The 27,958-nt window shown below is 40.4% G+C and overlaps 2 protein-coding genes across 6 annotated transcripts in view; one reads left to right on the forward strand and one right to left on the reverse strand.

Moving 5' to 3' along the window:
* Positions 1-800: 800 nt before the first annotated feature.
* On the reverse strand, positions 801-18,681 carry FAIM (Fas apoptotic inhibitory molecule). Of its 3 annotated transcripts, none has more exons than XM_081072959.1 (6): positions 18,548-18,681; positions 14,538-14,595; positions 13,057-13,189; positions 12,480-12,708; positions 4,351-4,400; positions 801-1,247 (listed from the first exon to the last, which is right to left on the reverse strand). In XM_081072959.1, the coding sequence occupies exons 1-6, from the start codon at positions 18,555-18,557 to the stop codon at positions 1,098-1,100; spliced, it is 630 nt and encodes a 209-aa protein (XP_080929085.1). In that variant the 5' UTR covers positions 18,558-18,681; the 3' UTR covers positions 801-1,097. The 3 variants fall into 3 exon arrangements, with proteins under 3 accessions (XP_080929085.1, XP_080929086.1, XP_080929087.1); XM_081072960.1 differs by having other exon boundaries at positions 18,039-18,634; XM_081072961.1 differs by lacking the exons at positions 14,538-14,595; positions 18,548-18,681 and adding an exon at positions 18,039-18,373.
* An 8,107-nt stretch (positions 18,682-26,788) lies between these two features.
* CEP70 (centrosomal protein 70) overlaps positions 26,789-27,958 on the forward strand; it is a 53,756-nt gene continuing 52,586 nt past the window's right edge. For all 3 annotated transcript variants that reach the window (XM_081071745.1, XM_081071746.1, XM_081071748.1), the window contains exon 1: positions 26,789-26,963. The gene's annotated coding sequence lies outside the window, so the exon portion shown is untranslated. The remainder of the gene's footprint in view (positions 26,964-27,958) is intronic.

Genomic DNA, 27,958 nt, shown 5'->3' on the forward strand with positions numbered 1-27,958 from the left:
TCCATTCCCACTGCTATAAATCTTGTCTACAAGCATTATTTCGTTTTATTGTGCTTCACAGACAGACATTGCATTTTTTGTTTTTTTGTTTGTTTGTTTGTTTACAAATTGAAGGTTTGTGGCAACCCTGCATTGAGCAAGTTTATTGGCCCCATTTTCCAGCAGGTTCAGATGAAGGTTAGCATTTTTTAGCAATAAAGTATTTTTTAATTAAGGTATGCACATTGGTTTTTAAGACATAATGCTGTTGTACACCTAATAGACTACAGTACAAACAACTTTTATATGCACTAGGAAACCAAAAAATTCATGTGACTCGCTTTTTTGCTCCATTGCAATGGTCTGAAGCCAAACCCACAATATCTCTGAAATACGCCTGTATGTGCCGGTGATGCCACATGTGTATCTCCTCTGAGTTTCAGTAACATGAATGTCACTGTCTGCCGTTAGTGAGGGGCATGCTAGGTCCTGGAGGATACAGTGGTATGCAGTACCAGCCCTCAAAACTCATTAGAGGAAGCAGATACTGTGTGAGGGATGACTGGGGCACTTGTTCCTCTATTGTACATGTTGTACTGCTATAAGGGAAAGGCAACAGTCAAAGGATTAGTACTGGAATATATGCGACACTATTTGACATTTCCTTAATATTAAGTTTCCAGATAGAAAATTAATCATTTTCTCCGTTTAAACTAATATCATTTATGTACCTACTGCCTACGAGAGAGACAACCTGTCCGCACAGGTTAGAAACATATGAAGACATAATTTTTAGAAACAAATCAAGCAGCACCAATTTTATCTTACAGTGTTTATTATAGTAAAAGTTCTTCTTGTAAAACATTAATGATTTTGGTCCATATCTTATTTTCCATTTGGTTTTAAAACATTTTAACAGTATTTACAAAATTGCAGGTTTTTAAAATTGTACATAGTTATTTTTCTCCTCTGACCCTTGGAAGATTACAGTTTCAAGTAACTAAAAAAATAAAAAGATGGCAGACTAAATGTATCGAGAAGTACATACTGAACTTATTTAATTACCATAGTAATTTAAAAGTCCTGATTGTTACTTCTTAATGTTCATTAAAATGACGTCATTCAAGAATCTCTGGGATTTCCCTATTATCCACAATGAGAGTATGAATAATCCCTTCTTTCCTCTTTCCACTACTGACAGCCTTTATGTAACAGTCATGGTTCCCAATATTGAAGTGAGTTTCAGTCCCATCATCTACAAACTCACCCTGCCAACAAAAGAAGGAGGAATTAGTGTTCAGAAGCATTTATCTTTGTCTAACCATTAACACCATCTAAACGGGTGGTCTAATTAAGTATATATTAGTTAAATGTTAGGCTTTGCAAAATTAGTTAGAAGCTTGTATTCAGACGTTTTTACATTCTGCTATGAATTGAAGGTTTTTTTGTTTGTACTCCCTACAATAGAAGAATCTTAAGTTTCAGAGGGGAAAAAAATACACCTAATGGTTATGTGTCTGTAACATATACTATGTAGACAGAGAATAATTTTAAAAGTAAAACTGATAAAGATAATAGCAAACCTTTATTAGTTATGTCCACAAAGAACAGTTTATATGCATTATTGCATCCTCACTATAACCCTGATAGAAGTACTGTTATCCTCATTTCATAGATGAGGAAATTGAGACACAGAGTGGTTAAAGAACTTGCTAAAGGTCCTAGTCAGTAAGGAGTGGTGTGGTCTTAACCACTCTGAAAATCTGATTCCTCAGGGTGTTGGGTGGCTTTCAATAAAATACACAGATAACAAAATCCAGCACTAAGAAATCTAGACCAGCTCTGTCTAGTACAGCAGCCACTAGCCATATGCAGCAATTGAGCTTGAAATGTGGTGAGTCTGACATGAGATACTCTGTTTAGGTGTAAAATACACACTGGATTTGGAAGACTTAGCATGAAACAAAGACGTAAAATACGTAACTCACTAAAAATATTTTATATAGATTACATATTAAATTATACTATTTTTGATAGACTAAATCAAATATAAAATGAACTTCACCTTTAAACTTCTAAAATATGGCTACTAGAAAAGTTACATTTGAAGCTCATAACTGTGACTTATATTTCTACTGAATAGCACTGATTTGGAGTAAAAAGATAGGGGCAAAGTAATAGAGAGAAGGAAGGAAAAAGAGGAGGCTTAGAGGATAAAAATGAATTGAGCCAGAAAGCAAAGAAACCACAGTCAGACTTAAAACTTGGCTGTGAGCTTTCTGGCAGCCGAAGCAGACAGCCAAGTCCTGTAGCTAACATCTAACCAAAGAAAGCACAGCATGCATCAGTGAGAGAAGTGTTTTCCTAGCTCTGAGAAGAATTTGGCCAATAGTTCTTTATGGAAAGTGTACTGAATACCAGCACAAGGACTGTGTCTGGTATGGCCCTGGAGTGCAGTATATTCATCTCACCCTCTTATACTGAGCGGAAAATGCCTTTAGGTCATACTTCTGTAAAGATCAATTTAGAGGGAAGGACAATGGTAATACAATCTCTGGAAGTAGCTTCTTGGCTGTTTGACAGACATACTTTTGGTCATGATGCTTTGAGATAAGAAAAAGGAGAAAAATACGCTGTAACTCAAATGCAGCAAGAGCAGGTGTGCATATACTGGGGAAGCTGCCCAGATGCGGAGCTGCCCAAACTGCCCTGCAATCTCAGCTGTAGTTACTGTGAGGTAGCAACTGGGTGATGAAGAGCTATTGTTCACACACTTGTGGTTTCCTGTCAATGACTGAGGGACAAAGACATTGAGGATGAACATTATTTTAAACTTATCTACAGCCACATTCTTGATACCATAAAACACATTTCCTTCTACATTTGCCCTGGAGAATCCCTGAGGGTGGGAAGGAATGTGATTCAAAACTGCTCATTCTTCATCTAGAGAATTTCAGGGTAGGAAGAAAGCAAGCACAAGAAGGACCACCAGGTGTGGCATTGAGCACACAGTAGGTACCCCATGCAGGTTACTGGTAAATAAAGCTGTTCCAAAAGGGGCCATAAAACACTGACGAGCTCTCCAAGCCTCTCTGCAGAAAAGGAACCTCTATCAGTAGATTGAACTGCTCAAGCTCAGAAGATCAATTTTGAGTGAATCCTGGTTAAATTTCCTTTCAAGAATTAAGACCAGGGTTAAGAAACAGAAAAGCATTCAACTTTGTAACTTGATTTAGGCAACTGGTTTAGGCACTTCCTCAGAAGCAGACAGCTGTAAGAGCCACAGGTTCTAAGTAGTCTGCAGAATAAAATCATCCCAAACCAAGCACCTCTTCTCACCTTCCTATACCTATAATAGATAGAGGAGATAATGGCAGCAACTTCAATTGCGCAACTAGCTAAAATGGACTACAGAAGAGAGCTGCTTCTCTCTAGCCCTCGTGTTCACCGGAAGCCAGCATAAAAGCTGGATTCAAGGATAGGCCCCCTTGCTTGCCAGCTGACCCATAACACATGGGCATTTCCACGCAATGATTTCAGCTCCTACTCCCACACTCCATTTCCATGATAGACTCCTCTGCTTCCACTTCCCATGCTGGGTACGCTGTACCACTAGTATTTCATTCCCACTTGAAATTCACTCCTACATTCATGCCACCCACAGCATTACCAGTGCAAGTAGCTGATAGCAAAAGCCAAACACATCGAGATTTAGATGGGGATTTCCTCATGCGTGGCTACAGTGAGTGGGTAGCCAGCCTCTTAGCACTGCTAGTCTACCAATGCCACTCGTCTTCTGGGGTTCGTGACAGCGCCCTTTCCTATCTGCCTTTTTGTCATCATCTGACATTGGCTGCATTGCTTCTCTTTCAAAAACTTCACTTTGAGGAAAGTGCTTTTACACCATCTGCTTTGAGCGTATGGTGTAAAGTCTTCTATTCAAAATGTCACCTGTGGACCAGCGACATTGGCGTCACGCAAGGAAGTGTGAGAATTTACATCTTAGCAAGATCCCAGGTGATTTCTATGCATGCAAATTTGAGAAGCAGTGGCATAAAGCACAGTTTTAACATGGATAAACACAGGAGACATAATTTTGGGGGGAGGATTTTTTTTAATGGGGATCTTGTAGGACCGGCTGGTCCAGGAAAAGGAAGGTAGAGCGAGACCTTGGTGCAAGCTCACAATGTAAACTTTCTAAACAGGCATTGTCCAGGAAAGGTGTCAGATTTTGGAGTCTGGAGGAATTCATCTTTTTATTTTCAACCAAGAAGACGGTTAATTATAAAATCTCCATAATTAGGAAATGTAGCAACATCTCAACAGTAACTTATACACATGGTGCTAAGAGTAATCAAAAGGTCGACTTACTGCTGTCTCCATTTTCTTACCATTGCACCATACATCCATAGTGTCTTTTTCTGTAAAAGTAACAAATTTTAAAAATTATAATCTATGATTTAAAGATAAAGCTAACTCTTTATAGTTATTATTTTAGGAAAAGTTCGATACACTGGATTTCTAAAAGTCCATTCACTTTTCATAGTTTTGCAAATCTTCTAAATTTGAAGAAACTATTTGTTCACAGGCAAAATCAAAATGAAACAAAACAATTTGAAAAGAAAATCATGGTCCCAATACAAACTGATGAAGACTTGTTAAACTAAATACTGAAGCACAATCTTTAAAGGAGGACGCACACAGATGAATATGAGGAGGGAACTTTCCACACGCCATGTCGTTTAATATCAGTCACTAGATGATTCCCCGTCTCTCACACTGACCCAACTGGATGATGGTACAAAGAGACCACAAAAAAGGCTGCCATAGGGTTCATACAGGATAGACAGCTTGTCAGATTTAGAAATTTAGCCTTAAATTTCCTACTGGATAGCAAAATCATCTCTATTCGTTTTTGTAATGGTTTCTCGTTAGGGAAATAGTGGATGGTAAGAAAAACGACAGGTGTACCTGGTAGATTGTGTAAGGACAGTGCTACCACAATAGAGCACAATGCTGCCACGACACACCTGGGTGTTAGTTAAGCTGCCAAGCTCACTTCAGGGAGGTGCGTATGTGTGTGTGTGTGTGCACGAATGCATGTGCATTTGGGGGAGAGGATCCCCAGGTCCACTTGGGAATGGTAGTGTCCTGGGGAAGGGCAGGAGAGAAGACTGCACTCCTCAAGCAAGCAGAAGAGGAGCTTTAGGTATTATAATGAAGACTAAAGAGAAGCATGGCCTGTGTGCACAAGCAGCCCAGGGGTCAACAACTTGCCTGGGGGTCAAGGCTGAGATACCAGTACCCAGCTTGACACTGACAGGCCATCTGCCAGGAACACAGTCCTAAAGGGGATTCTTCCACACCCCGAGATGGGAGCCTCGCTTACAGAATGGACAAATGACTTTAGGCTGGGCTAGAGGGAGACAGAGAAAGGCAGAGGGGCCCAGGAGATGTGGCAGGGTGCCCAAACGGCCGCCTGAATAGGAAGCATCTACAACCATAGTTGCCAGGAAACCCAGCTTGTCCCAACACGTCAGGTTACACATTGCTAAAATGAACCACGATGGTCGTGAAAATTGGAATTTTATTTAGTCTGCCTAGTGAACATGGGCGTGTGCTCAGATTTTCTATAATAGCGATTAACATGCCCCTGAATGAAGAACACTAATCCAGAAGCGATAAAAGAAAAATGGAATAAATTTGACTACATGAAAGTGAAAAAGATTTCTACATGACTTAAAAAAAAGAAACATGCACACACATAAGCAAAGTCATACAATAAATGACAAACTGGGAAAAAAATATCTGAAACAGCACAGACAGCACTAGTTTTAGTAATAAAAGGCTCCTAGCAATCGAGAAAAAGGCCAACAACCCAAAAGGAAATGGGTCCAGGGCTGAGCGTTTGAGATCTTGCTCCCCGGCACATGTCAGCAGTATGGCTCAAGTAAACTCTTATAAAACTTCTCGGAAAAAGAAAAATGGGTCAAGGGACACGAACAGGCATTATCAGAAAAGAAACATAAGGATCTTAAACACATGAAAAGATGCTCAACCTCAATTTTGAAAAAGGCAAATTAAAACAACACTGAAATACCATTTTTCACCTAGCAGAATATCAAATATCCAACACCATGCTTTGCTGGAGAACCCGTGGGAAAATAGGTAGTGAGAGGACGAAATGGTAGAAGTACCGTGGAGGGCGACTGGGCAAAATCCACTCAGATGACAAATGCAATTATCCTTCTGGGAATTTGTCCTAAAGAGAGATGTGCACTACATTCCAAGAGGCATGTGAACAAAGCTATTCATTTAACAGTGCTTCAAACAGCAACAAATTAGAAACAGCCCAAGTGCCTATCTGTTGGGAATGAGTTAAACTATTTTATTTACTATTGAAATTTACCCTGCAACTATTTTAAAAAGTATGAGAAAGTTCTACATACTGATAGAAATGACTCTTCAGAATATATTAATAAATCAATAATAAAGATTATTATATGTAATAAGGAAGTAATAAAACATATTTGCTTGAATCTGAATAAAGAAACACTAGCATTCACTATTAAACATAGCTATATTTATGGGGGACCGAAACAGGAGTGGAAGCAAGATTTGTCAATGTATCTTTATATCATTTTGATTTCTGAATTATGTATCACCTATTCAAAAGTAGACATTAATAAAAGAACCTATCAATCTGATAAAGCATCAAGTCAGTTATGGCTCAGAAGTGGATTCAGACCTTGGAGCCTCCCCAGCCCTGCCTGCCTGCAGGCAGATTCCCTCAGCCCACATGACCAACGGCTGGGGAGTCTGCAGAGAAGTCCTGAGCAGGTATGTTCAGTAACTGCTTTCACAGAAGTGCAAGGTTTCAGAGCAGAGAGAGAATTTCCTCCCAACATGAAGTTGGGGAAGTACAAGCGTACTAGTACTTTCCTCTTGCTGTCTTTATTTTCCTCCCACAGTGTGGAGTGGTGTGGCGACTCCCAGACCTAACAATGCTGACCAGTGCTATCTTCGGACCCCTTTGCATGCCTCGCATCTTTTAGGTGGTGAAAAAGAAAGGACAGGATCTTTGAGGTCAGAGAGCCCTGGGTTCAAATCCCAGCTTCATGATTTACTAGCATAGCCTTTGGCAAGTCGCCACCACTCTGGACCTCAATTAGCCTCAATCTCCTCATGGGTAAAATAAAGTAATACCACTTTTCTTGCAGGTTGTTACAAGGATTAGAAATGATTTATGTAAAATGCCTAGCATAGTATCTGGTGCAGAATATGGCCTCTCAGTACATTGTACTGTTTTTGTTATTAAGAGCTTTTTCAGGCCGCCTTCTGTTTTAACTTCTCAATATAAAATTTAGCAAGTTATATAATGGGGCCCAGACTGCTTTGGCCCTTTCAGACCTCTCCATGCACCTCCTATGAGTCATCCACTGTTAAAATGTATAAAACCCCTGCCAGTGTCAGCTGCTATTCACACAGTGGCCCTCCCAGCCTTCCAGTACAAAACCCCACGCTGAGAAGAAACTTCTGGGAAGAGAATCCAAATTTAGCAGCCCAGGAACACCAGAGTAAAGGAAAAAGAAGATCTAGAAAAAAGTGGAGAAGGAAATAGCAGGCATGTCAGAAAGTATGCTCCTATGGTTTTTAACATTATCCAAAAACAACAGAAAAAAGAATTCCAGAACCTGAAGTTTAAAAAGCTAACCAAAACCACACTCCCTTCTACAAGTTCAGAAAAACTTAAATTCATATAAAAATGAGCAAAGAAAGGTATTGAGCTCTAGCTCCATAAAAAATTATAAGAAAAAAAAAAACCAATCATTACAGATAATGAAAGTATCAGAAAGATGCTTACAAAAAAGATAAAATACTATTTCCAAGTGAGCTAAAAGAAATGAAGAAAATCATACAAGATATGAAAGAATAACAAAGATTAGAAAAACTCTGAGAAATGAAGTAGTAGAATTCAGTCAAGAATTAGAAATAACAATAATTTCAGAAATGAAGACTAAACTAAAAGGAACACAAAGCCAAAAAACAATAAATTATTCCTAACAGAAACAGAAGATGAAACGGGGGACATTTTAAAAATTAAAAAGAAAGAAAGATGACAAGACAAGCCACAGACTGGGAGAAAGGATCTACAAAACACATGATAAAGAACTTACTTGAAATATAAAAGAACTCTTCAAACTCAACAATAAGAAAACAACCCAATTTTAAAAAGGGGAGAAGTCTGCACAAACAGTTCACTAAAGATACACAGATTACAAATAAGCATATGAAAACACGCGCAACACCATATTATCATTAGGGAATTACAAATTAATCTGAGATATCCTTACACACTTATCAGAATGCCCCAAATCCAAAACACTATGGTGCTGCTGTCAAGGACGTGGAGCAGCAGGAGCTCTCTCTCATTCATTGCTGGGGGGACGCAAAAACTTTGGAAGACAGGTTAGTGATTTCTTAGAAAACTAAATGTACTCTTACTATATGATCCAGCAATCAAGCTCCTAGTTATTTACCCAACTGATTTTTATTTATTTATTTATTTATTTATTTTAGAATTTTTATAAGAGTTTATTTGAGCCAAAACTGATGACAGGAAGCAAGACCTCAGATACTCCAGAGAGTGACAGTTTGCAGTTTATTTTATGCATTTGAAATTAAGGAAGGAACTAAGGAAAATTACATGAGGGTGGGAGAAAGCAAGGTGAGGATTGGATTGCAGGGTAGTTAACAAGATTATGTGCTTTCTTTTGGGTGGCTATGCCTTTGAGGGGCCTGGAAAAGAGAATTACTCTGACTTTTCAAAGGTGCGTTAACCTAGGTACACAAGAACAATGGACAAGGCTTGCTTAAAAATCTTTCACTAAAGAAGTTATAGGTCTGGGGCATGACTCCCCACCATGACCTGCCCAGTTAGGAATTTATGATCAAGACCACCCTGTGAGGTTACTTTCTATTAAATTCATTACAGTGCCCCTCTTTCACCCACACTCTTAATTGACTATAACTTCTGTGAATCCTTTTTTTTGGTTTTAATTTTCAATTCTTTTTTAAATTTATTTTATTTTATTTTATTAGTTTCAGGTGTACAAGACAAGGTAATACTTAGACGTTCATCATTTATATCCCTCACACTGTGAACCCCCCTACCCCCCATCCACTATCCCTCCGACCTCGCACCGAGCCATCACATTATATATATAAAACTATATTTACCCAACTGATTTAAAAATTTATGTCCACATACTGAACTGTACACAAATGTTTATACAGCAGCTTTTTTTGTAACTGCCTAAAATTGGAAGCAACCAAGATATCCTTCAGTAGGTGAATGGATAAACAAACTGGTGCACCCATACCATGGATTATTATTCAGCAATAAGAAGAAATGAACTATCAAGCCATGAAAAGACATAGAGGAATCTTAAATGCCTATTACTAAGAAAAAGATGCTAGGCCTGAAAAAGCTACATACTGTATGACTATGTACATACTGGAAAAGGCAAACTATAGAGATAGTAAAAAAGATCAGCGGTTGCCAGGAGTTGGGCGGGGAAGGAGGAGAGGATGGATACGGAAGAGCATGGGAGTTTTAGGACAGTGACATTATTCTGTATTGATATTCTAATGGCAGAACATGAGATTATACATTTGGCAAACCTGTAGAACCGTATAATGCAAGAGTGAATTCTAATGTAAACTATGGACTTCAGTTAATAATAGGGTATCCATATTGATTTGCTACGTAATTGTAATGAATGTATCACACCAATGCAAGACGTGAATAGGGAAAACGGGAGGGGGACAGGTAGAGGAGTATATGGGAAATCTGTATTTTCTGCTCAATTTTTCTTTAAACTTAAAACTGCTTTAAGAAAATAAATCTTAATTTTAAAAGAAAGGAAGAGGGAGAGAGGAAGGAAGGAAGTTAGGTGGGCAGGTAGGCAGACAGAAAGGAAGAAGAGAGAGAGAAGAGGCGGGGAGAAGAGATAGAGGATGTGAGAGAACCTGACACATTTAGAAGATAGGTCTAAAGATCCAACATCTATACCATAGGCGTCCATGAGGAAGAAAACCAAAGCAAAGGAACAGAACTAATACTAAAACTGTAATTCAAGAAAACTTAAACAATTTCATTCTACATATTGAAAACAATTTACCATGTATGTACCTGAAAACCTGACCAAGAATAATCATTACCCTGACATACTCTAGTAAAATTAGACAAAAACAGCAAAGCACTTTTAAGGGAAAGAAAATCAGATCATCATCAGACTTTTTGACGGTAACAGTTTATGCCAGAAAAAAGTGGAGTAATATACCTAAGATACTTAAGGAACGAAAACATGAGCCAATATCATTATATCTAGCCAAACTGAGCTTCAAATATAAAAGACACAAATGTCATCAACGTGCAAGAATTCAAGCAATATTGTTAATATTCCTAAGAAATGTACTAGAGAACAAGTTTCAGACAAGCAAAATGATCAGACAGCAGTAATCTAATGACTTGAAAGAAATATATAAACATTTACTTATAGAATTAAGTGTGGTTTGGAAGAAACGGGAATACTATATAATGACTATATGTTCTGACAATGCAGATACAATAAAATTGGAAAATGATATGCAAAAAATGTTGGTAGTATTTGCATTGTTAATGGAAACTACTATGTATGTAATGTGGCACAAAGCTAATGAGTAAATTATATTCTAATTGCATCATCTTCTGTGTCCTTGAGAAGGAAAATTCTCTGTATGAAAGAAAGGACATACAGATGTTAGACAAGTTTAAGTAAAAACCTGCTAATGTTCCTGAATTTGAATTACAAGTATCAGTATGAACTCATAAGCTATTTTATCTATAAAAAGTCCCTGTATATAATTTCTTTGCTCCATCCACTTACAACCTAAAAATAATGAATGAGCATCATTGAGGGATGCCCAGATTATGCTCTTGAAATACCATTTTCCTTCAAGAAAACAAGGTCTTCTTGGAGAAACGGGTCATTCCAGTTCTGAGCAGGAAATGTTCGAAATGAGCCCATTTTGTCACACCAGATAGCAAGGAAGCTATCAAAGTCTCCCAAGGATGTGTCAAAAGGATTCAGGAGCCTCAATCTAAAGAGTATCCCATTGGCCAAAAATGGGACAATTTGAGCATCAACATCAGTAAGAGTAATAACTGCAATATATTGAAATACATCAAAATGTTTAAGTCTATGAGTTAATAATGATTTGAAAAAACCTAAATGATCACTTTTGGAGGAGAATAAGGAGTCAATTCAGTATTTTGAAAACTGATAAAGGGAAAACAAGCAGTTACCCTGCATTTCTTATACAAACTGTACCTCTGCGTGACCAAATTCTAGTAAAAGTTTCTCATTATTGACGTATTCCAGCTAATGAATAAGGAAGGATGGAATCAGAATCTCATCATTTGGCAACTGCTAATGAATTAATGGGTGTAGGCACTAGGTATTAATGGTTGCAAACGTCATAAAAATTGACAAATACCATGTACCTCTTCATATGACAAACTACAAAGTGGTCTTGCCAGGAAAAAAACGAAAGAAAACACTAAATTTGACCAATTCTTCAAAGTCAACTACCAATTCACAGGAAATGTGAAAAACAGCAACATCACAGGAATGCAATCAACAAAATCCATAGGAAGCTCTTCAAGACAAATTGATCCAGTTTCTTCAATGAATAAGCTACATAAAAGTTTTTGGTTTCTTTTTTTCAACTATGTGCATTTATTACTTGATAAACATTTTTCAATCTTAAAACTTTTTTTTTTTTTTTTAAAGATGTTTGCTAGCATTTGACTAGACTGTAGACTCTTTAAAAGCGTCGACAAGGTCTCTTCACCTATGATGCTCAGGGAACGGAACACTCACTGTCATTTTGCAGGTACGGTATTCAGTGTTATCAAAGGAAATCAATCAGTGAATTAACGAGATAATCTACACAGTCTTAACTTAGAAGCAGGAAATACTGGGAGTAACCAGACAAGAAAGGTAATAACTGGTAAATATTTGTCACACAAATTTTGAGGGCCAATAGAAACTAAGCACAGATGGCAATCTGTAACAACAGAACTTAGCTTAAAGATCAACAGCTTATCACATCTGCTGCCATGGAGAAAAGTTCCCATCTTACTGAGGAATCTTAAATTTCCAAAGGCCTTTAGACATGCTTTTAAAGTGAAATATCAAATAATAACAAATGTCTACGTCAACATTTTTTTAAACCCAAGTTAACAATCCTCAAATCCATCACCATAAAATCTAGCTTTTATGTTTAATATATAAATCAGTTAATTAAATGAATACTTCATTCACACAGAGCACATTAAAAATACACCTGCACTTATTGTCTCCTATTCATAGTTCCCATAAAAGGTCTGGACAGTTAGAGCAAGTAAACAGCCATCAGAAAAAGCCAATCAATTCTGCAGAAACAGGACTCACCCAACACAACTCGAAAGTCCTCACCATCCAAATGTAATACCCAAGTATTGGTGGTTTTTGATCTGTTCTCCATATACTTCTTGAGACTTTTCCCATTGATCTCCAGAGTATATTCATAAGCAAAACCACGGATGGCATCTATATTTATGGTTGCTTTCGTCTTTGCAGCTCCAACACAGAAGGTTTCTTTGCCCACTAATTTGAACATCCATTCTTTTCTTACCTCCTCCTAAGTAATGAAATATAAAAGTTGAAAACACACAAATGGAAAAAAATGTAGTATTTAATTTTAGAAAAATATAATTAAAGTGAGCAAATGACAATGCTAGTTAAATGTAATTGTATTCATTCATGACGCAAAGGTTTTAGAAAAAGGGCATTTTAAGTTTACATAATAAATGGTAGAGTCTAGGAATTCTGTTAACTATTATTAGTTCATTTTGTACAGAAAAATGATGCAGGCCAATTTATAAAGATAAACACTGTAAGCCCGAATTCACATATAAAGAATCTACATTAACAAAATCAACCTTCTCTGCATACCATGTTTTACAAAGTAACATATTTTTTTTCCTACCTTCCCATCTACATACACCACTCGTTTGCCTGATGTGGTCCCGTGTTCAAATTCAATCTTATGGACTCCGTCACTTAAAGCAACATCCCACACGGCTACAAGATCTGTCATTTTGTCCAGGCTATAAGGAGGGCTAAGGGGATAAAATAAAGCAATTACATTTTGGCCCAAAACACAATTAATCCTTCCAAGATGAAAATGTCAGATTTTTTAAATCCCTAAAATGACAAAATCTTAAAGTAATCTTACTTCAGAAATCCTACTCACAGTACATAGACTGTCTTCTTCCTTTTACACACTCTTCCTTTAAGATGAAACTACTATATATGGGTATATAGTCGGATAACTCCAAACAAAGTCACCTTAATATTAATAGGATTAAGAATCTATCTGTTTATCCACAATAGTAATCTAAGCTAGGCTACAGAATAATGCTTGGAAAGGTCAGTAAAAAGGTCTCTACTTCTTCCTCCCCTCATTTAAAAAGGAAAGTATTTACTTTTGCTTTTTCGTATTCATATTCAAATCACTCCAAGAGTTCTCCAAACCTTTTATACTTAAACCAATGAGTAAGAATTCATTTTAACAAAAAGGTTCTAATTTATTATACTGAGAAAAAGAGAAGTCATGGAAGAAATGTCCTATAATACAGATTAAAATGTTATTGAAAATAGTAATTCTTGTCGTTAGTATAGGAAATCTTATTTTAAAAAAATAAAGGGTTCAATTTTATCAGAAGTTTCTGGCACAATTTAAACACATATTTTTGATATTAATATTTTAATATAAAACGATATATATGTGCCTTATGTGAAAGACATATGTAATGCAAATATAAGTAATATTTTGATATTGATATAGGTTTTTAGCTTTGAGAGAAGTAACATTTATTACAGCTTTAATGATCATAGCTAACAGTTAAGTGCTTACTGTATGCCAGTCACAGTTCTAAGAGCTTTACACATATTAACTCATGGAATCCTCACCATAAGATGGGTACTATTACCATCCCTATTTCATAGATGAGGAAACTAAGGTTTAGAGAGGCTAAGGGCTTGTCTAAAGTCACAATGATAGTAAGTGGCAGATTGGATTTAAATTTAGGACTCTGGTTCCAGAGCCTGTTCTCTTCACTACATTCTAGTCTCTCCATTCCCTTTAATCTTCTTTGTATGCTCTAACTCAAAGACACTAAATAGGTTTTATATCATTTTGAACTGATTGCCAAGAACTTTGTGCTGACAGGGATTTGGAGACCTTACATTCAGGTCCTTTGGGAAAGGCTGCTATGTTGGTGGTGGCCACCTCTATGCCAGGTGTTTACTACCTTTGTTCTACATCATAAAAGGGCAACACCACACATTCTGCAATTTTACAAAATGTGTCCTTAAAAAAGTAGCCTGGATAAATAACTCTTCTGAATGATTAAAACCATCTTGAAAGTTTCAGAAGCTAGTTTTTTTGCAATGCAAGACATTTACCTTTCGTCATCTTCAAAGACAGGACTGTCATCTCCAGATGCCATGGTTGGCAAACAGTCTTTAATCCAATTAGCAGCCAGGAAAGAAAAAAGCAGAATTGCAGCAAAGAAAGATTGAGAGCAACAAAGATGATGACATCTGCAAAGGGATTGTTCTAATTTTGCAATCCATTTCTTAAATTGCATGCAGTTTCTAATGAAACAGCTTTTACATACAATAGAATTGCAAACTCTAATTTTCAGAGAAAGGAGTCATGCAAATTGGCAAATCATATTTTTTTCCATGTTATGGATTTATAATTTCCTAAAACTAGAGACTAAACACTAGTTTATTTCAAGTATTATACCACGTCAGAGCTTCAAGAGACCTAGAGGTCCTCTGGGTCCCATTATTCCCAAATTGAGACACAAGAAGCCCCAAGGGTATGAAGCAGTGGGTCAGGGAATACATAAAACTCCAGGATAAACAATGCATCTTCTGGAAGTATCAGCGTTACAGGGTGGTAACAAATTTAAAATGCAATTTGTATATTTAATTTTAGAAGGTTATATTATGATAGAATATATAATTTAAAAAAATTTTTTTGGAAAACTTCAAAGAAATGTTGAGTTTGCAGGAAGCAGCCAGGGATATGCTAGTTCACTTTCTAAGAGCAAACAATTTACCTGCTTACTCAAGCCCACTTAATTTACTAGTGCCAATAATGAATCCACCATCAGTTATGTGGTTTGCTCAGGTCACTGGGAGGGCCCACACCTAAACTAGAGCTCAGTATTGTACAATTAACTAAACAGTAACTGGGCTGTAAGGCTAGTTAAGTTTTACTGACATCAGAGGCACAGATATACTCACATGCATAGGAAACCCTCCACATTTGAAGATTTGGGATTAACAGTTGTACCCAGCCTAACCCACTGAAAAATGCGCTCACTATTCTTTGCTTCCAGGATCTACCGTAGCCTAGCCTTCTCCCTATATATGCCCAAGGGTGGTCTCTCCTTCTTAAAAGTAGGAGATTGCCAACCTTCTTTGGCTGGAAACAGCCAGAAGCCACAAAGTGTTTTTATAAAGATGTTAAGGCAGAGATTAGTACCCATAAAAGCAATACAACAGGCAAAGAAAAGCTAAGAATTTTAAAATGTAAATTTCAAAAACACTTTGTACCTAAAGCAAATCCCTCTTTTCTTTCTTTTTCTTTCTTTTTTTTTAAATTAGGAACTTACAAATTGTAGATTGCTCTAGTCTTTGGAAACCCTAGGATATATCTCATATGAAAGCGGAGGGTATCTTGCAACTAGGAAAGCAAAGCAAATAGAGCGCAATAGAGTAAGCCAAATAGCGTAACAACCTGGATAAGTATCCTTTGCGAATCAGAGTGGACTTAAGGATAGCATTCAAATTTTGCTCCACAACTTTTAGAGACTCTAGACAGCTCAGTAATTCAGCATTCAAAATTGAAAAAAATTGCCCAGTTTTCCATTATAAGGAACTTCAAGAATTGTCATACTCACATAAGGCATGGTACCATCTTAATTATAATACCTTTTCATATAGGTATAAAAGATAACACAAATCAAAAGAGAGATTACAAATCAACATCACTCCTATTAAAAATTTTTCTTCTCTAAACTATCAACCTTCATTCATATATTCAACATTTATATATGAAGTATCTGTTTATGGTGTTGAAAAATTTTGGAAATAGTGGTGGATGGTTGCACAACATTGTGACTATACTTAATGTTACTGAATTGTTAACACTTAAAAATGGTTAAAGTGGCAAATTTTATGTCATAGATATTTTACCACAACTTAAAAAACGTAATACTGTAATACATCAAAAAATTGAATTGTACACGTCAAATGCGTGAATTATATGGTATGTGACATATACCAACAAAGTTGTTAAAAAATAAAAAAGACCAAGGTGCCCTGCCAGTAGTGTTTCTTGGAATGTGATTACACTTATAACCAAGAGATGATCACAGCTGTCCTTGTCACTGATTTCTGCCTTACTCATTTAAATAATGAGAAAGAACTGTCACACACAGATCTCTAAGTTACAAACTGGACTTACTAAACACGTCATATTCTAAATTCATTCATCATGCTAATAGTTATTAATCCCTTATGTACGAGGCACTGAGGGTGCACGACTCTGGAGAGACCAGAAGATGATTACAGCACAGCCAGGATCACGAGACAAACAGGAAACCGATCATTACAAAGAAAAATTCCCTCTATTTTAGCACATAGTTTTAAAAATGTAAATGAAAAGGATGGAAAAACAAATTCTGTTTATTTTCACTGATGAGGACAATGTCACTCCCTTGAAACTTTTTACAAGTCTTCAAAGAAAGGTTTTTGAGTATCTGCATAATCTTTTATGAATCCCTTCCGTACCAACCCAACACCATGTTTCAGAATATGACTTACACATTAAAAAGTTTCCACTTTTTCTCTGGGGACTGTAGTGGTTTCTCCAGGCTAAACCTAAACCAGGTTTAAAAATTCCTAAGATACTCATAATTCCCTGTTCAGCAAAAGCTTTAGGTAAGGCCAGCCACAAGGCAGGTCACTTCAACAAACAGGTGTTGACACTGTGCGCACTGGGATCTACAGCAGTTGGTCAGAAAGCTCCCGGAGCCAGTTATTCCCAAATGCTACAGTAGGTACAAAAGATAATAACTTTTCTGAGAAGCATTTTGCAATGTATACTACAAGCCTAAGGAAGGAGTTACTTTAAACAGTGATGCTCAAAAAAACAGATGGAACAGTGCCCAACAAAACACTTGTGTGACAGCTGAAAACTGAAAACCACCTATATGTTCACTATCTGGGGGGGAATCCATTAAGTAAATCCCAGTCCTGTCACTCGACAAACTGAAGGTCAAGCCCGGGCCAGGCTTCCAGGAAGGATGCAGAGGTCAACCTGGCACACAGGAACGCAGCCCAGGGCGGTCAATACAAAGAAACGTAGAAAAACATTTCAAGCCATGGGGAGATGTGTGTAATGTACTGAAATAAAAAGAAGCCGAGTTATAGCACGTTCTGATCCAGCTCCTGCAAAAATACAGTCTGATCACGCTTATTTGGGGGGGGGGAGGGACTGGGAGGAAATACAGCTTCGTGTTAACGCGGGTTATCTCTGGGGAACGGATTGGGCTCTTGTGCTTCCTTCCTTGTGCTTTTCTGTTCCACTTCTTCGACAGCGACAAGTATTGGTCTTTGTAGCGGCGGACAGGCCGGAGCGGCGGGTCTCGGGGCCTGGCGGGCAGGGGGTCCGCGGCCCCGGCGCCCGCCTCTGCCCGAGCGCGGCCCGGCGGACCGCAGCGCCGCCCCACGCCCGGCTCCCGCCGCAGCGCAGACACCGCCCACGGCTCCAGCGCCGCCGCCGCCCGGAGATGGCGGCCGCCTGCGCCGCGGCGGGGTCGCCCGGGGCCGTGCTCAGGGCCTGTCGGGGCCAGGCCCCGGCCGCCGCACCTGGGCCGCGGGTCTCACCTGTACGCCGTGGGCTGCGGCAGGCTCGGGGTCACGCCACGGAGGACTGCCGACTCCGCCACCTGGGCCGCGCGGCCTTGCGCCCTTCGCCGGGAACCAGCCGCAGCCTCCGCGGAAGTTTAGAGCTCGGCCCGCACAAGTACCAGGCGCGCCGACTGTTGGTCGCGCTTCAGGTCCCCCGAGGTCCGCGGTGCAGGCCGCCACCCGCTTCGCCGCAGGGCACACCCGGCTCCGCCCGCTGCCTCTGCGGACGGCTTAGCGCACGCGGCAGAGGCCCTTCCTCAATCCCCACTCCCGAGAAGCAGCCCCGCGGCTCATCCGGTCACCCTGCCAACAACGGTGGTGAGAGAACCGGCTGGTGGCAGGCGCTGGGCGGAAACGGACCCGTGTCTGCGCTGATGCCCCAGGGCAGGTCAACCTGATCATGGCATTCGCTTCTAGGGGTTCTGGTTAGAGACCAGAACTCCTCATGGTAGGCATAGGCCGTGTATGATGTGGATCTTGCCTACCTGGCTTCATTTAGGAACTCAAAGGATGCAAACTCCTCCTCCCAGGGCCCCTGCGATGCTTCTTGCTTCTTCTCTTTTGTAATGTCTATTTTGTTGTTGCGATTGTTCTTCCTAGATCATTTCTTCAGGAAAACTATTCTGGCCCCTAAGGCTTGCAGTACCTGTAATTCTCCTTCTCAGTCCCTTTCAAAGTGTGCAATAATTTGTGTAATTTTTACTGAATATGTTACTTAATAGTACACTGAGGTCCGCGTAGGCAGGGACCATGGCTGCTTGGCTCTCTTTTATTTCCCACATCTGCACAGTGCAGGCTGATAGGTACATAGTAGGCTCTGATAAATATTTGTTGAATGAGTGAATGAAGAGCACGCCTGGATAATGTTTTAGGTGGCCTTGAGTTTCACTGTAAGGAGGAGACAATGTCACCTACAGAGAGGAAGATTGTTGACTGGGCCATCTGAGGACAGCAGTGAGTGGTCCATGTGGAGAGTGGGCCCAGCAACAAAGTAAGGACATGAAATATTCTGGAGGGATTCTGAGGGCCCAGCAGATTTGGAGCCATAGGGGCAGTAAGGCTCCTTACGTAATTTCTTCCTGCAGCTTGATGTTAATGTAAAGAAGGATCGTTTCACCTTTAGGGTTGGTAGAGTGGTTTGGGTTTCTAGATGCTGGGCAAGTATGTGAATGAAGGGGGTGTGGGAAACAATAGGGAACAATCTATTGATTAGGTTAACCGGTCTGCAAACTAATAACGACTGAATTCTTAAGCAAATTATATTACAGGGATTCTGCTTAGTGAGCATTGATTTCTTGTTTGCTACCCTGTATTGAAAGTTTTCTGAAGAGAAAGACTTTCCATATTTGTATTTTCTTCTGCACCAGTGTCTTGAACAGTATTTTCAATAAATGATTGTTTACAGAATGAGTAAGAGGGGAAAGATAAAAGGTTCCAGAGTGGAAAGTTCCAGAGATGGGACGAGGCTAGCTGACGACATATCCCTAATTCCTTTTACCTAGTCCTCAGTTCTTCTGAGAAACAAACCTGAGTTGTTGGGTTAGGACCAGGAAATGCTGACTGGCTCAAAGATATGTTAATGAAGAGTCATAGATTCTTATAAAACTTTAGGAATCAGGATGTCTTTTATGAGATATCTTTTATAAGGATATCTTTTATAAGACAAATAAGGTGTAATTTATTAAACGCTTGCTATGTGCCTTATATATATATATCATTACCTCTAGTTCTTACAGCAGCCCAGTGATTATATTTATACCCAATTACAGAGAGACCTAGAGTCCTTCAGAAGTTGCAGGGTCGGCATGTGGAGCCAGGCCTGTGGAATTTGAAAAGTTCATGTTAACAGGACCTGTTATTAGAAAAGTATTAGTTATACTTAAAGGAAAATGAGCCCTTTCTTTGAGGCCTGGAAAGCTCCTCTACCCAGGGACCCCACAGTGTGCTCATAAGATATACCTCAATCTGCACCCAGAATAGGCAAGGCAGTTTGTGATTTCTCAGCTGGCTTATTCTATCCCACTATTTTCTCTTTGGGTATAGTTTTTAGGATATCTGGAATTAAGGAACATATTAGTTTGGGCTGCATTTTCCACCTATACATTCCCTGGGCCCAGGACACTAGAAGTAGGTATAGTGAATTGTTACCAGACAGGATTGTTAGGAAAAGAAATTAAGTTTCAACAAAATACCATGAAAGGTATTGAACTTGAGTATAAAATGCATTCATTCCTTTAGGCTGATTCTGCTTTTGACTTAATTCTCACTCTCAGATGGTTTCCTTGTTTCCTGGGAAGTACCTAGATGATATTCTTTCCTCTGAAATTGTCTCTCACCAATTTTCCCATAAACATCAGTGATTTATTTTGACAGAGCCGCTAAAAATGCTTTCATTCACAATGGTCCATGTTTTCATTGGGCTTCCCTTTGAAAAGGGAGTTGTTAATGATTTTCTGAACTTTTAAAAAATTTTTAATTTAATTTTATTTTATTTTAATGCAATTGCTTCTTTGCTTCATTTCCTTTTACGAGCATTTCTTTCTTTTCTTTTCTTTTCTTTTTAGATTTTTTTGGGGGAAGGGAAACAGGACTTTTATTGGGGAACAGTGTGTACTTCCAGGACTGTTTTCCAAGTCAAGTTGTTGTCCTTTCAATCTTAGTTGTGGAGGGTGCCATTCAGCTTCAAGTTGTTGTCCTTTCAGTCTTAGTTGTGGAGGGTGCAGCTCAGCTCCAGGTACTATTGCTAGTTGCAGGGGGCGCAGCCCTCCATCCCTTGCGGGAGTCCAGGAATCGAACTGGCAACCTTGTGGTTGAGAGGACGTGCTCCAACCAACTGAGCCATCTGGGAGGCAGCTCAGGTCAAGGTCCCGTGTTCAATCTTAGTTGCAGGGGGCGCTGCCCACCATCCCTTGCAGGACTCGAGGAATTGAACTGGCAGCCTTGTGGTTGAGAGCCCACTGGCCCATGTGTGAATCGAACCGGCAACCTTCGGAGTTATGGAGCTCTAACCACCTGAGCCACTGGGCCAGCCCCTGAAGTTACTTTTTAAACTGCGTGAATGGAGATAAAAATAAAAGGGAAAAGTTACATAATCTGATACGTACAGATTTAAAATTTCCATGTGCCCTTCCAGTGTTGCTCCAGTGTGACTACTGGCTTGTGTTAAAGGAAGAGGCACCAGTGCTTTAGAAATGAGCCCAGGACCCAGGATTCTGGTCTCAGAGGATTGTGTGTCACAACCAGTGCCGGTAACCATAGTCTTTTGCTGCTGGTCAGGCTGCAGCTGCTTGGGCAGCTCTCCCTTAGCACAAGGAAGCTGTGGCTCTATCTACACAAATACAGAAGGTGCAGAAGCAGCAAACCAAGGTGATTTTGTAGAACTTCAAATCAGAAAATCTTGACAATTTCAATTTCAAGAGAAAATAGGTTTTGGTCTGAGTCTGAGAGTGGAGTTGGTAGATATACCCTTAATTAGAGCAAAGAGCCAAAGGAAGTACAGACATGTTCCAATTGGTTAAGCCTTTTAAAATTTGTATCTTGTTTATTTTGAGTTTTTAAAATATGGAGGACAATGGATAATCCCCATATTCCTACAACCCAGAATTGACTGATCACCATTAACTATTGACCCAATAAAAATGTCAATACAAGAACATGTTGCAAATAAAGCCGTATTTGATTTTCAATCCCAGCACCATTATTTTCTTCTCCCCAAAGGCCAACGTTCTCATGAATTTGGTGTTCCCTTCCAAGTTCACTTTTCATAGTTACATAGAAATTAAATACATGGGTGAGTATTCTTGGTTATGATATAGTCCTGCTTTTAATAATTATTTAATGGCAATTTAACCATGAATAGCAACTAGGAATTTGTGTGAGGCTAAGAAAGGATTATAGGGAGTTCATCCTTTGCAATTCCTATCACCATCATCATTACATTTATTCAGTATTTATTGACAATCTATTATACGGCAGGCACCAGAGAGCAGCTCTGATGATTTTTCCCCATTCCACTCATGAAGTTTACATCCTAGTGGAGGAGGCAGTCACAGAAAATTAGCAGACTGTGGTTAGTCATTGGAGATGTCCAATATGGCTCCCAGTGATCCCCACTTCCTGGTATTCATATCCTTGTGTAGTCCTCTCCCATACTTTACCAAGGTTGGTCTGTGTGATCAATATCATGCAGCAGAAATAATGACATATTACTTCTAAGATTAGGTTATAAAAAGGACTTCAACTTCTATCTTAGACGTACTCTCTTGGATCACTCCCTCTGTGGGAAACTTCCATGTTGTGGGGACACTCAGGCAGCCTGTGGAGAGGACCACACTTGACAAGGAATGGACTGAGGTCTGCCAACAGCCAGATGAGTGAATTTGGAAGTGGATCCTTCAGTCCTCTTGAACCTTGAAATGACTGTAGCCCCGGCCAACATGTTGACTTGCAACCTCATGAAAGATTCTGTCCAGACCGTCCAGCTAAGCCATTCCTGTATTCCTGATCCACAGAAACATTGAGATAAATATTTGTTTTAAGCTGCTATGATTAGGTGTAGTTTGTTATACGTCAATAGATAACTAATACACAGATAGGGAATGGGAATAAGTGCATAAAACAGTTTTATAGTAGAGAAGATGCCCACCACAGGAAGTGGTATGGTCAAGTGGTTAATATTAGTTTCAGATCTTGGCTCTGTCACATACCAACTATGTGACCTTAGCAAGTCATTTTTCCCCTTCTATTTTCTAATTTGATAATTTGTAAAATAAAGATAACAGTACTTACATTAAGGTTGTTGAGAAGAGTCATCAAGTTAGAAAATGAAAGTGCTCAGCCCAGAGCCTGGCACATTTTAAGGGTTCAATTCATACAACCACTGTTATTCTGTATAGATTCTTAAGTATTTGTTATTATTTCTCTGAGCTTTTTGTTTAATGTTCTTCATATGAGAAAATGAAGATGAATGCCCCCTGTATAAGCCTGACTCAAATTTAACAGTGCGATTCAACACTGCATTGAGCATCAACTATGTGCCAGAGACTATGCCAGGTGATGGAAAAAGTAAGATATGATCTATGTCCCCAGGAGTTCAAATTCTCATGTGGGATGCAGAAACAAATTATTAGTGTAAAAAAGGAGCCTAAGTCTAAAAGACTTGTGAGTTGAAGAATCTTAAAGAATTCATCACCCAATGCCATTCATATTTGACATTCTTCCCTCCTTGTGGTGGGAAGAAACCTGATAGTTCTATACCCAGGAGAAAATTTGAGAATCAGTTTAGAAGTTTAGAAATGAAAAGATCTGTTTAATTGTTAAGGAAAGCTAAAATGTATACTGAGAAGTCCAAGCACAGAGGAAAGCAGTAAGCTGAAATGAAGAGTGGCTTTGGATCACAGCTTACGAGGTGTGATCAAAGAATATGGTGAATGTTTAAATAAAATTTATTACAGTAAAAGACACATTGCCATTAATCGCCCTCAAAATACTCCCCTCACTTTGAACACACTTATCCCATTGTTCTTGACACTTTCTGAAGCAGTTCTGGAAGTCCTCTATCGTGAGTGTCCTTAGTTGCTTTGTCGTGGCTGCCTTGATGTCCTGAATCGATTCAAAACATTTACTTTTCATGGTCATTTTGACTTTGGGGAAGAGCCAGAAGTTGCATGGTGCCAGATCCGGTGAATAAGGTGGATGAGGATACACCGCAATGTTTTTATTTGACAGAAGTTGCCATACCAGAAGTGATGTGTGACACGGAGCATTGTCATGATAGAAGATGATTTATGGTACACTTTAAAACACACCTTCTCTCAACCATAGCTCACAGCCAACAGACTGCATTGAACAAGTTGAAACTTGTCACACTGTTACTAAGATTCAATGTGCCACTTCCCGTATTGAGGATCCCTGCCTTTCCGTTGGATGGCACTCGGCACTAGCATTCACTGTATTTTTTGATCACACCTCATTAATGTCATTTCCTCAGAAAGGCCTCCTCCACACACCCCTGTTCTCTTCCTTTATAGCACTTGTCATAATTATATGCTTATTTGTGTTTGTTTCACATTTCTCTTCTCAACTAGACTGTAAACTCCATGAGGGCAGGAACAACATCTGGTTTTCTCACCACTGTAAACTCAGCATCTAGTTCAATCCCTAATATATAACAGACACTTTATACATTTCTTGTAAATGAGTGGATGTTAAATAAGTGTTTAGAACCATCAGAATCCTGATGAGTGGATGAGGCCCATACAAAACTTCTAAGACCAGTGCAGCAGGATGCTGAGCTGAAGACTGAACTTGTGTACAGTCTTTTCTTTCTTTAGCAAAGAGAGGTGCTGGACAGTCGTAAGATGGTGGTCCATAAGATGAGAATTCCTTTAGAGGACAGTGCTCTAGAGCTTCCTCCCCTCCACATGCTACACACAAAATCCAGGAGTAGTGAGAGGAAAGCTCTAGTGTTAGGAAATAGAAAGTATTCAGTCTTCTCGTGCTTTGAAGATCATGAAGGATACTGGTTATCCATCTAGCATCCATTGTCCTCTCGCCCCTTACTGGACTGTTTTAGTTAAGTAGACATGCCTCTACCTTCCAACTCATGTGATTCAAGGAACACCATTCAAGTGCCAATTCCAATTATGGTAACCCCTTTTCCCTTTTGGAACTCAGGATATGTTTGTATGGGGCAGATCAAACACACAGTGGGCCCTGTTGCCTAGGTAAGGCTGAGTATGGGCCTGAATGTAAGAGCTGGGAGGCCTTCTTGTGGAAGATATCTTGGCTGATTCCTGACGTGGGAGATCCCTGTTGGCCATTGTGGGAACTGCATCGCCACTGACGTGCTTCATTTGACCAGTTGGAAAAATACAAGTTGTCAACAGCGACACCATGTGGTTACAAAATGCAACGTCAATGGTGGGCAGATGAGACGCCTCGTATATGGAAGTTGGATTTTCCCTTAGGAATTTTTGGATCACTTAATCCCTTACGAGTTTTTGAAAATGGTGGACAGGGACCCTATTTGTATATCCTCAACTTGTTGAACTGAAAAATAGAGCTGATTGAATTGATTTCCTTTTGTAGAAAAAACAAAGCAGTGATCATATTTGTAGACTGTTTGAACAGTTTTTACCTCTATATGAGCATGCAAGAAAATTAGGCTTGAAGACACCCAAACAAAAACCTTTCCATTTTATGCGCCCTTTGAAAACTTGCCTATAGTTTCCTATCACCTCCTGGATAAAATCCCAGCTTAGCACACTTCCTAAGGCTTTGCTCCTCTGCCTCTCCAATGATGCAACACACTCAGCTTTTTTTCTTTCTCTTTTTTTGTTTTAAAGATTTTATTGGGGAAGGGAAACAGGACTTTATTGGGGAACAGTGTGTACTTCCAGGACTTTTTTTTTTTCCAAGTCAAGTTGTTGTCCTTTCAGTCTTAGTTGTGGAGGGTGCAGCTCAGCTCCAGGTCCAGTTGCTGTTTTTTTCTAGTTGCAGGGGGCACAGCCCACCATCTCTTGCGGGAATCGACGAATCCAACCGGCAACCTTGTGGTTGAGAGCCCACTGGCCCATGTGGGAATCGAACCGGCAGTCTTAGGAGTTAGGAGCATGTTGCTCTAACCGCCTGAGCCACCTGGCTGGCCCCACACTCAGCTTTCTTAGTTATTATATTTGTAAATGCTTTGGGAGTTAGATTTTTGGGGAGGGCAGATATGAACTATATCAAAGGGGCCCAGGCTTAATTATAATACTGTCACATGGGGCGGCCTACGTGGCCTCAGCTCCCGCTTCCCACATAAGAATGCAGAATGTGGCTGGGCCAAAAAGGAACACCCACGGAGCCATAGGTAGGGGAGTCATACCACTATAGTCTCACTGGGGGCTGGATTCACATGACGTGCGACCTGCTGTCTGCTTTTCTGCCAACCGACCCCTTGCTAACTGCAATCTGTGCCAGCCACCATCTTCTTGCTAGCCCCCATCTTTTGTTAGCGTAGCCACAGCAGTTATATTAGTGGCCAATGGCTCACTGGTTACAGCTGACAGCCAACTAGCCACAGCTGATGGCCATCCAATCACAGTTGATGGCCATTTACTACCTGAGCCAGCACTTTTCCACGTGAGGCCGAGAGCCTGAAAAAACTGCACTCCTGGCTCTGTCCCCACAGCACCCTTTTCTGATCACATCACACTGTATCTTAATTTCAAAGTGTATACCCATCTCCCTAACTAGACTTTGATCCTATCGCCAGCCACCTCTGCATTTTTGGAGCCCGATGTAGGGCTTGACACTTGCGTAGATTTGGGAAATGCTGAATGGAAGAATAAAATGTCATCAACAAACCCTTATTGGGGTCCTCCAAATGCCAGGCGCTGCAGTGCTCTGCTAGGTCTGGAACTTACAGAACAGGCTGACCTGTCCTGCAGCAAGAGCTCACAGCCAGGGCATGTGTATTTGTGTGGAGGGCAGCCTGCGCTGGCCAGGAGGCCCGGGCCTCACTTCGCTCACCTCTTCAAAAGTGCATTTCTGAATTCTTCTGGCAATTGATGCTCCAGCCAAGTGATACGAACTCCTGCGAGGCCAGAGCTTGTAACAAGTGTGCTAGGAGTACGCAGATGCAGAGGGCAAACCAGGCGCAGCATCTCGCGTCATCGTTAATAGTGAGCCCCGCCCCCAACAGCGGAGCCAACCAGAGGGCGCGGGGCTGACCCAGCCTCCCCGAGCGGCGGGTGAAAAATCCCGGCGTTCGGCGGCGGAGCGGAGGGCGGTTCTTTGACGAGCTCGGGCTCCGGAGGCCTGGCTCCCACACCGCGGTAACGGTCGCGGAGGCGGGGCAAAGGCGGTGGAGCCGGCGGGGCTGGGCGCGCTGCTGGTGGGGGGAGGCGGCTGAAGAAGGTGAGTGGCGCTCCAGGTTCACAGAGGCGTCGGCCAGAGCCCCTACCTGAAGCATCCCCGGAATTGGCCTCACCTGGGCCCTGCCAGTGGTCAAACTGACCCTTGTCGGGGACTCCAGAGAGCAGCCGCTTGGGACGGGTTCGCTTCCAGTCTTACGATTGGGGACCTGACAAACCTGGTTCTGAGTCCTGGCCCTCCGCCCTTTGTGATCTTTGGCTTCTCGTGTAACGTCTCAGCGCCTCAGTTTCTTCCTTTATGTAATACAGCTGGTAATTCTTGCCTTGCATGGTGGTGGAGAAGGTTGAGTGGGACGATAAATGTAAAGCTTAGAATGATACATGGTGTAGACTGGATTCTGGATAAATTGTAGGTGATTACTCGATCCGCGAGAGTTGGTCAGGTCTGACCCCCCCCACCCACCCCCACTTTTCTGGGTCAAGGAGTCTGAGAAGGATGCGTGGCTGGTGAAGACTTGGAGCACAAGCGGGGAGGGTATATGCAAAGGGGTAGTGAGTATTCTTTCTCCGGTTTATTAGGCTCACTCCAGACTCCGGAGGCTTCTGACTTTATGCAGTCCAATTTGATTCTGTTAAGGAAATCGACAAGGTGGAAATGTCGGAAGGCTAAGAGACCCCTAACATAGAGACCAATCCGAAAGGGCTTCTACTACCACTTTATTTTCTAAATGTAATAATATCAAACACGGTGCAGATATTAGCCCATATTGGTTTCAATTCTCTACACGAGTTGTTTTTTACTTTCAGTATTGCTTAGTAGACCCCGGCCTACCCCACCCAACTTGGGGAAGAGGTGCTGTACTAAAAGCTTTGCCTCAGTTTCTGCTTCAAAGCGGGGAGAAGAGAATTCTGTCCCTTTACGTAACCTCTTCTGGGGCAGAATGATTTGGTCGAGATGATATCCAGTCCTAACTCCATTCCTTTATCTGTGGTAGACTCAATTCTTTTTAGGAACATGAGTCTTCTTATTAAACAGCA

The sequence above is a fragment of the Rhinolophus hipposideros genome (genome assembly GCF_964194185.1).
Source record: "Rhinolophus hipposideros genome assembly, chromosome: 14".
In the NCBI taxonomy this organism is placed as follows: Eukaryota; Metazoa; Chordata; class Mammalia; order Chiroptera; family Rhinolophidae; genus Rhinolophus; species Rhinolophus hipposideros.